This window comes from Mizuhopecten yessoensis, unplaced genomic scaffold (assembly GCF_002113885.1).
Source record: "Mizuhopecten yessoensis strain PY_sf001 unplaced genomic scaffold, ASM211388v2 scaffold7907, whole genome shotgun sequence".
NCBI lineage: Eukaryota > Metazoa > Mollusca > Bivalvia > Pectinida > Pectinidae > Mizuhopecten > Mizuhopecten yessoensis.
In genome coordinates this window covers 1,002,935-1,013,852 of record NW_018407282.1, presented here as the reverse complement: position 1 = coordinate 1,013,852, position 10,918 = coordinate 1,002,935, and the positions used below count along the sequence as shown (strand labels likewise).

Below are 10,918 nucleotides of genomic sequence, written 5' to 3'. Positions count from 1 at the left end.
GTCTTTACGACAGGAATACTTAACGACTTACTGTATCTTTATGACAACTTCTTTCTAGCAGATGTAAGCTTTAATCCAGCATAACGACACTTAATGTAAGAACGGTAACTTACATCTTAAAGTTAACTTTTCGGTTGCTCCTTACGACTAAGTGTTAGCTTTACGGTTGCTACTTACGACTAAATGTTAGCTTTACGTCGGATACTTACGACTAAGTGTTAGCTTTACGGTTGCTACTTACGACTAAGTATTAGCTTTACGATTGCTTCTTACGACTAAGTGTTAGCTTTACGGTTGCTACTTACGACTAAGTGTTAGCTTTACGGTTGCTACTTACGACTAAGTGTTAGCTTTACGGTTGCTACTTACGACTAAGTGTTAGCTTTACGGTTGCTACTTACGACTAAGTGTTAGCTTTACGGTTGCTACTTACGACTAAGTGTTAGCTTTACGGTTGCTACTTACGACTAAGTGTTAGCTTTACGGTTGCTACTTACGACTAAGTGTTAGCTTTACGGTTGCTACTTACGACTAAGTGTTAGCTTTACGGTTGCTACTTACGACTAAGTGTTAGCTTTACGGTTGCTACTTACGACTAAGTGTTAGCTTTACGGTTGCTACTTACGACTAACTGTTAGCTTTACGGTTGCTACCTATGACTAAGTGTTAGCTTTACGGTTGCTACTTACGACTAAATGTTAGCTTTACGATTGCTCCTTACGACTAAGTGTTAGCTTTACGGGTGACACTTACGACTAAGTGTTAGCTTTACGGTTGATACTTACGACTAAGTGTTAGCTTTACGGTTGCTACTTACGACTAAGTGTTAGCTTTACGGTTGCTACCTACGACTAAGTGTTAACTTGTCGTCGGATACTTACGATTTAATGTTATCGTTACAATAGCTGCATATGATAGGGTCACAATAAGTGCTCTATGACATTTAAACTTTGAAATGAACTTAATGTGATTGTGATATTTTGCAAAACGTTTAGGGAAACGCATGCATAGTAGTTAAAAACAGTGAGGTAACACCTCCAAATAAAAATATAAACAAAGTATACAAATTTGAAGGTAAAAACAAAATATTTTGTTTCAACATTTTTTAACAATACCTATAATAAGTATAAAATGTATTGTAAAATACAACAACACATATCACACTCTGTTTATATATATACAGTATCACACTCTGTATATATATAGATATATCACACTCTGTAACGAAATGATAAAACAGTGGTGTTACATAGTTACCAAGAGTACATATGTAACAGGTAAAAAAATTAACACACGGAGATCATTATCAATATATATATATATATACTTTTATAATGATGTTAATAAGTAAGTTTTTGGACTATAAATATAAAAAGAAAGCAGTAAAATAATTAAATTGATGTCTTATATAACTTTTACAAAAACATATTGCTGAAATTTCGTACTGAATCTGAAATTTTGTGGTAGACTTTTACTAAGGGTCCTTGTTACATTGCAGAAAAAACCACAAGGGAATTACACTGAGGTTAATCGTACATACAGAAACTTGATTTCTTTTTAACTGTAGCGCGATTTGCCCAGGATCCTTCCGTGGACTAAGTAGTTTTTTTTCTGGTTAGAGCGACATTATAACAATCTGAGGTCTGGAGTTCGAATACTGGTCTAGCTTCCAAAATTTTTACACTCAAAGCAATATTTTGATAAAAAAGTATTTCATATCTGTTATTCTCTCCATGAAAGTCATGAAATTTATGAATGTGGTTTCTATTGTCTATCCGGAAAATATATATATTCTAATGCATCTGATATAAATACTCTATAAATACACGAATATATATCACTCATATACGTACCAGTAAATAATACAGAGGATCATTTAACGACACGCAATGTTCACAATAATATGGTTAAGAAAATTGAAAATCAACATATGTATTACTTTCGTTTTCAAATTAGCATTAAGTCACTTCCATCAGTAGATATTCACAATGTGCACATATAAATATACAATATAAAAAAAACAAATGACAAGAGTTTCTTAGTACCTACCTAGTGCTTTCACCTCTTTGAAGGTTCATCTATATTCAAAGTATAATATTATGCATAACAATTAATACATAAACATTTTTAAAGTTATGTTCAGTCAGGTTATGTTGATATTTATTTGTCAGATTTTCTGGTGACAATAAACATATTAATAACAATACAATAACAATATTATTCCTGTACACTATTTGCACCATCTGCAGTATGTAATGTATATGTCTCATACGTAATAACAACGGTACGATCTTCATACACATTACACATAGCTACACAAAGACACTAGCCTATCTCTCTCTTTATGATGTCACAGTATACATTATCCCCTTAATTAATGACGTTAAAACTTTTATCTATATGAAGCTATGTGTAAAGCACATGACGACTGATAATGCAATTACGAATACTTTACAGATCTGCATGATTCTGATATTTTAACTCGCATGTATATATATATGGGTCGATGAAGTAGCATCAACGGTCACTTCTCAAAAACCACTTGATTCTTGAAAACGAATGTTTTAAAGATATGAATAACTAAAAATTGGTATATGGGGTAAGGAAAAAAGTAAATCCAACAAAGTACACAATATGAGATTGTCAAGTTTTCGGAGTAATCCGCTCCTTTCTAAAAAAAAACCCCACTAGAACACAAATATTACATAAATCACAAAAATGGAAATATAATAAGATAAAACTAATATTTGAAAAAAATAAGCCCATCGTCAAGCTTAAGCCTAGGGTAGAATTTACAATAACCGCATCGTTAGCCAATGATACAGTGTGTGTTCGAACAACAACAAAGAAACAATAATGTACCGATAAACTAAAGCTTGAAAAATGATGCTGAAGCTTGAAAAAAATGACACGACGATTCATCCAAGCATGACGAATGGGATATGGAGTAGAAACTCTCGTAAGATCTTTTTCATAGGTAAATATACAGTAAATACATGATTTTGGGAAAGATATATCGCGAAAATATAGTATAATTTTTTACATATATTTATCATTCGACCAGTGTTGAATTCGTTCTCCTATTTCTTAAAAAAGTAGAAAACAACTCCAATCGCCTGCCTTGTTGAATATTTGCCCTTTCGTTTCTCATTTGACAGTTTGTAAAATCAGATGTAACATTGATTTCCCTTATTAAACTATTTGATGATATAAAGGAGGTTATATATTTACATATGATGATAAAAGGTAAAGGTCCGTTACTTCGGTATGGTGAATATCATTGTGCACTCGACATTAACAGTTTTGTTAGGTAAATAGCTTTTTACCGTCTCAGAAAATTTTAGCAACATGATTAATCTGAATTAATCACGATTTGAATAATTAAACGGAACCTTATTTCATGGCTTAATGATACACACAAGCAAAGTCTCGATTTTTTACGGCGTAATAATCTATACAAGCTAGGTCTCTAACAGAACCTTCATAGACAAAATATGGTCTCACTCGTGTATGCCTTCTTTGACAATCCTAATAGTATCACATAAAATTTAAATTTTAAAATAAAATAATAAAAATCCCCCCTCAGGAAACGTTCGTTCCTTTTCCGTCAGCTGGATCAGCGCTATTTTACGCATACGCCAAAAAAGTAATCCCTACATGAAATTGATATAGTAGCACATTGCTCATGGGATTCAAAATGTGTTTGTTTTACACAATCAATCAATACTGTACCACAATAGACACACGATTGACCAAGTAGAACGGCACACGCACTAAAGTAATGCTGTTGTCTGTGTCCCCGGCATCATTGCATACACAATGCATCACCATCGATGTCTGAATATGTTACCCACAGTATGTTAAATTCAAAGTCAGGTACTTCAAGTAGTTTCAGTCCAGTAATGTATTCAATGAATTCAATTTATAATTTTATGAGTATAATAGGAAATGTTATTTCCGTTTGGCGTGACAGTGTGTTTAGCACATTTAGATGTTTGCATGTCACGGACTATCGACATCGACATAACGGTTCTTTTAGCACAACCATGTCATCGAAATCTCGGGGGTCGTGACTGCTGAACATGCCGCCGCTGACGAGATGGAGGAAACTCCTGATGTGTGTACATCAATCCCTCTGATTCATACTTGTTGATCAGGTCTCGCCATACTTCGTCACATCGTAACAGGTGCTTGTTTCCTGTGGTAATAAATAACCTACAGTTTAACGATAGAATGCTACACAAAACTAGAACACTGACAGGTCAGTAAGGGCCCCGTCTTGTGGCAATATATCCCCCATAATCATCAAGAAGCAATCTGCCCATAAAGCTGAGCTTGACGTTTGATATTTGGACTTCAAAAAGAATGGAAAGGAAGCAAAATATACATTTTACATGTACTATGATGTGAGTCTTCCTTCCACCTCCATATTTGCTGGGCTAACAGAAATGTTAATACCGGTGCAATACTCAGTTGTTAGTTTTGTTTTATTTCACCTTATATACCTCCTCCTTCATGAACCATGGTCAGAGTCAGAGATCCACTTTGTCTTTGACCTTTGGACCCAAATGACCTTGACCATAAACCCAGTGACCCTGATCTTTGGTCAGTTGACTTATTCTTTAATTCCGACTACCTTTGCTTCTTAATATCATAACAAAATATTCATCAGTGAAAAATACAAAACTTGACCTTGACCCTTTGGATCCTGTTACCTGGACCTAAGGTCAGTTGACTCTGTGTTAAGTTCTGAACAACATTGTTTCATAATGTCAAATTAAAATGTTCATCAGGGAAAAGGTACAAAATTTAACCTTCACCATTTACACAGTGACCTTGATATTTGGTCAATTGACTCCTTGTTGAATTCTGAGCTACATTGCTTCAAAGTGTCATAGCGAAATGTTTACCAGTGAAAAGATACAAAATTTAACCTTGACCTTTGACCCAATGACCTTGACCTTTAGTCAGTTGACTCGTTGTTTAATTCTGATCATCTTTTCGTCATCTTGTCATAACAAAAATGTTCATTAGTGAACGAATGCAAATTTTGACCTTGACCTTTGAATCTAATGACCTTGACCTTTGACCTCGACTTTTAACTCAGTATGTCTCTTTGTTTAATTCAAAACAACTTTGCTCCATAATGTCGTAGCGAATTGTTCACCAGTGAAAAGCTACAAAATTTGACCTTGACCATTGCCCTGATGACCTTGACCTTTGGTCAGTTGACTCCTTGTTTAATTTTGATCAACTTTGCTTCATAGTGTCATGACAAAATGTTCATCAGTGAAAAGATGTAAAATTTGACCTTGACCTTTGAACCTAATGACCTTGACCTTTGACCTTGATTTTTTACCTCAATGTGTATTTTTGTGAACTGAACATTTTGACCATGTTTCATATACATCGGACAATAAATACTAAAGTTACCAGCCAGAAACAAAATTTGTGGACAGACAGACAGACAGACAGAGTGATTATTATAGGGCACCCGTATCTCGGATACGGGGCCCTAATAATAAGATTTACGTTGGTATGTGTCTCCTGCTTTAAAAAAAGATGAAAAAACGTGTAAAACCTTTGAGGATGTGAACAAACTATAAATACCAATGATGATGAGTCCTTTACGTGCTCGAGTAAGAGCGACGTTGATCTGGTGCTGGTCTGTGATGAATCCCAAGTTTTTACGGCACCAACCGATGGTAGGGTTGTGTTCGATCAGATATCTTGGCAATGTACGAACCGTGCTGAATATTACATAGTCCCATTCACATCCTGACAAAATTAAAATGTTACATATAGCAAAGGTCTTTTTATAATCAAGTTTAGGGAAAACAAAGACATTTGTGCATTGAGTATTCCTTGAATATGAAAAAATTGTAAATTTTAACGTACAAGCTAACGTGCTGAGATATGTCACGTTAATCAATAACGAGAAATAGCGTACAAAAAAAATCGTAAATTATGTTTCTCTATAATAACATAAGAAATCTATAAAATCCCAAGATTGCTAAGACCCAGCAATTGTATGTATTAACTAAAGTTATAACAAATCCCCATTTAAGTAAGGCTACCTTGACTCTTGACGACGGTGTTGATCTTGGTGTTGATAATCCGTTCATCCACCAGAGCTTCTTTAATGGCGTGGCGCTGGGCGTTGTACTGCGTGATGATCTGGATGTGGTTAATCTTAACCTTTTCAACTTCTATTAAATGTTTGTAAACTCGAGCCTAAAAATATAGCACAATGTTATCAATATTCTAAATCTGTTCAACATTAATCGAATGTCTGAAAAGCGAGCCTACAAAGTGATGTTGTCAGTATGGTGAACTTTTTCAATGCTCACCAATATCTGAAAGCTCGAATGTATGAGGTTAAACTATCAAGGAGAATTTCTCAATTCAATATGATTTTGACATGGACTATATCAATTGTTTGCTACTATAACATCCAAATGCAATTTGATTCCCATTATAATCGATAAAAAAGACGCATCAATTATTTTATTTACAGTCTTACACATGTGTAATATGCAAATCATGGATTTTCGGCGAGACTTTCAACTTTGACCAAACTACGATCTTTGACCCCAAACTACTTTTCAAACAAGTGGTTTGTTTGGAACGTCTAGTATCAACATGGCTCTATGTGGCAATCTTCATTATATGTATAACTTCTGGTGGCGATTAATATTGGAGATTTGGTCTTGCACAACACCGATATGACTCGCTTTGCTTATAGGTTGAATCATTCTTTAACTAAGATAGTAGACAAGCGTCCCCAAGTTCAAACGTACGCCTCCCTCAACCCCGTCCCAATGTTTATTTGAAGCGCCCAGGATTCAGCTCCAGAGAACGTAAAAAGCAACTACCTGCAGGTCGCTGATGATTGATCTGTTTTAGATTTTTTTTCTCGATTTCGATATAATTGTAAACAGATACATATTTAATGGGCAAAATGTAAATACACAGAGAAAAAAACGGAATGTGACGTATTCATTTTACCTAGAAAACGTCCTTTGGTTGTATATTCTGATGATAGTGATAACCTGTTGGATCAACCACGACGTTCGGAATGTATGCATGCTCTCTGATACAAAAACTTACGTTCGAAACTGTTTATGCTGAAAAACGTTATTTTGGAAAGCAGTTCATCAACTCATGGCTGCTTTAATTGTTTTGCAACTTATCTTCGTTAGTTAATTTTCAAATTAAGAGCATACACATGCAAGTAAACCTCATACATTTTATACAATTAATATTAACACTCTCGAGTCACGGCAGGCTAGTAAATAAATAAAATAAGTAAATATTATATTAGCATAACACATCCGTTATATACTATATTCAAAACTCACATGCTATCCAACGATGCTTGTTAAATGAATATGAGTATTTGTTTGATAAAGCTTTTCTTACCACATGTTGAGCTTCTTCCTTGTTTTTCCTGGATCTTTCGTTGCCTTGTTCAGTTGACACAGTCAGGACTTCCTCAGAACCTTCAATGTGACAGAATGCCAATGGTACGTGTTCCTCACTGCTTGGGTTGTTCCAGATTTGTAGAGGTTGTTCCACCATCCAGTACGGGGATTTTGCCGTTTTTAATTTATTCTCGTAAAATTTCTTCGATGGAAATTCGCATATCTTGGGGTTCTGCAATTTCAACGATACTTTCATTAATATGAACTTTAATGCTACAACATGAGAACAAATTTGAATAAAATAACATTATTATCCATAGGCTTTCTCTTGTTTTACAATATGTTGTTGTATGTTAATAAAAGAAACATTTACTTACCATTCTGTATTGCCACACAAGCATAGTATATTTCATATTCAGTTTCTCCATTTTCTTTTGAAGTTTTGCATAACGCTCAAACAAGGATGTCTCGAGTCCCAAATCCCCCGCCTCCTTGCATAGAATTATTGGTTGGAGTTGCATATGATCCCCTATCAATACCACTTGCTCTGCTCTTGTTGCTATCAGTGGTACCATACATTCTGGCTCTGTACACATGCCACATTCGTCAATGATACACTGATACACCTTTCCCTTTGTAGCTTTCAACAACTTTGGGTTCCCAGCCATGGAGGTTGTACAGAAGATCACATCGTAGTTCTTCAACTCCTCTTTAGTTGCTTTGCTGAGAATTTCCTGATATTTGTCAATTTCTTCAATTGATGCTGTATATGATGCATTCAGAAATCGTTGATCAAACTCCTTTATTTCGTTGGCATAAGGTTTTCCATCCTCGCGAATGACATGGTGGAGTACTACACCACTTTCTTTGAGATCCTCGTCAGGTTTAGAGTCACGAAGTTTCCTGTGAGAGCAACTTATCTTCCCTGGAACTGGGAAATCGAGGTACTCGTATGCTTGGCCGTACATTCTGATAATCTTTGGAGCGTGTTTACACAATCGATGAAGCACTTGTCCTGTCAAATAAACACAAAGACTAAACATTTTTTAAATTTTAAAATAGATAAACTTTGTCAAATTCAACTATTCAAGACGAGGGTGTGATATTGAAGGGTGATTTCAGCAAATTTTATTAAAACATGGTACATAAAAGGGATTGATAGACAGGCTAGGCCTATATCCGTTCTCTCTTAATAAAGTTAGCGATGTTTGTATTAAAATGAAATGAAATTAGAGACGGGTACAATGTATATCAATGTGCAAGTCACTAGTATGATGAAGTCACTCCAGTGACGTATTTAAAATTACAGGTTAGTTTGTGTTGAATTTTAATATCGTCAGGGTAAAAGATCACTCACTGGCTATCACTCTTCACTAGGTTCATTCTTATCTGTTAGATTGATTTTAATATCCAAACCAATTGGCATATAGTTGATCACATACTCAGTCGATAGACTGAGGTGGTCTTTCGGAACTTGTGTTAGTAAGAATGTTGTAAATAAACTACGCCAGCCATGTACATTGAATGATATTGTTATGTGCGTAGAAGCGAAAACATCCCTATGTAAAATATAAATCTTAGCTTATCATTTCTAGTAACTTGTCCATGTTGATAAAACACTCTTATCTGTTATAGTCATTTTGATATCATCAGTAAATTGTTGTTGTTTTTAATATGTGGATTTGTAATTAAGGCTGAGATGAATTTTAGAGCATTCGTCTTCAAAATCATGTTCACATGCAGCAGATTCTAACGTATAGTAATTATACTAAATTTAAGTTTTTGGCATAATTTCTCATTTGGAATAGTATACTAATGGATTTTTTTCCACACTATTTTATTTTAATCGATATTGAACTATGATATAAAAGAATCAGCTATATCTTTAAGGTACTTTATTGGTACCTACTTCAATATTGTGTACAGTAAGAGTAGCTTAATCTTAAGTTGTTTCTTGTTCGAACTCCTTCTATAATTTAAAGTGATATGTACACGTACGTATGCGAAGTCCTGCCACTATACTTGCAGTATTAAGTTGGATTGACTATTTTTGACTATTTTTTTTATTGTTCAGTGAAGTGATCCAATACAACCTTTGCATATTCTAAGATTGTTCTTATATAAAAGTTGTGCATAGTATTTAGTGTCATTTTGTAAAGAGTGATGAGGTTTTAAGGCTTTTAAATGAAGCTACTCCTTTTCTGAACCCCGTCATAGTCATCAAACAGATTTGTTTGCTTACTTGCAACAAGATCAACAGATTTGTTCGATGGGCCAGAAAACACGAGCTGACGCCGTTCGTGGGTCCTCTCGAAGTACCGTTGGTTGAATAAGTTGAACAGGTAGATGAGCTTGATCCCTGTGAATGTTTTTCCAGTGCCTGAATTTTGACACGAAGCAACAATTACGAATACATCTGTGGTTTAACCGAATCATCAACAATTCGGAACTATTGTGTTGATAATGCATTGTACAACAAAGCAAAATACAAGGCAATCCATACTCCTCCACCAGTAATGATTTCTTAATTTACCGAGCTGTACACCTATCCCAGAATATAAGCAGTGAGCTACTTCTTGTACTCCAAAGTCCACCAACCAAGTCATACACTAATGTACTTTCCAGGTGAAAAAAATACTTTTTGTGCTCTGTTTTTCGCCATTTCAATATGACCTTGCATATCAGGTCTGGTTACACCAGGTGTTCAGAAGATATGCCCCGGACAAATTTGTTCAAATGTTGAAGCAATGATTAAAGAATGTATCACAGTGACACTCTGCAATCCAAATATGTACATGCATATATATATCGCCTTGATTTTTAACAATGGATATAAGGGAACTGTACAGTGATAAAACAAAACAGTGATATTCATGAAACATGCTACGTCGAATATTTGTCACGGTATTTAAAATCAAGCATTACCTGGGGGACCTTGAATCAAACTGAAGCGGGATGTGAAAGCATTTTCGATGGCTTTTCGTTGTTGGTGGTTGTTCTTTGGCAACGTACCGATTTCAACATCTCTTGGAATTTCTTTCGCAATTTCATAATGAAGATCGTCTGAAAAAGCAATTTTAGATTTAAAGCATTAGATGTAAATGTACAGACAAGATTGACACCAATGTTATCATAAGTTGTATATATCATTAGTATCCGTTTTCGAGATGAAGTGCAGAAAATTAAACGACTATCATCTAAACAATTTTAGCGAGGAAATGTTTACATACTCATCTTCGGTATCTGTTTAGCAAGCGCAACGGCAGTGGCTAAGCAGGTCGCCTCTGGAAGCAACTTCATAAGATTCTCAGTGCGCCTGCATTTTGGAAAAGGAAAACATAAACATTCATGTATATATAAAAAATAATATTCTTAGTTACTAAAGCCTCTATAAATTGCCAAAAAAGGGAAGGAGAAAATTACCCTAATTTTAAAAGAAGCAAAAACAAAACAAAACAAAAACAAAAAATGTTGTAGCTATGAAATCTGGTAAT

The 10,918-nt window shown here is 34.8% G+C and overlaps 1 protein-coding gene across 16 annotated transcripts in view; it reads right to left on the bottom strand.

The window, feature by feature from the left end:
- Positions 1-1,157: 1,157 nt before the first annotated feature.
- LOC110454543 (helicase with zinc finger domain 2-like) overlaps positions 1,158-10,918 on the bottom strand; it is a 36,642-nt gene continuing 26,881 nt past the window's right edge. For all 16 annotated transcript variants that reach the window (XM_021504102.1, XM_021504101.1, XM_021504095.1 and 13 more), the window contains 8 exons: positions 10,655-10,740; positions 10,350-10,487; positions 9,667-9,804; positions 7,802-8,439; positions 7,423-7,656; positions 6,078-6,234; positions 5,611-5,778; positions 1,158-4,198 (listed from right to left, as the gene is read on the bottom strand). In XM_021504102.1, the coding sequence (XP_021359777.1) occupies positions 4,050-4,198; positions 5,611-5,778; positions 6,078-6,234; positions 7,423-7,656; positions 7,802-8,439; positions 9,667-9,804; positions 10,350-10,487; positions 10,655-10,740 (1,708 nt within the window). In that variant the 3' untranslated portion in view covers positions 1,158-4,049. The remainder of the gene's footprint in view (positions 4,199-5,610; positions 5,779-6,077; positions 6,235-7,422; positions 7,657-7,801; positions 8,440-9,666; positions 9,805-10,349; positions 10,488-10,654; positions 10,741-10,918) is intronic.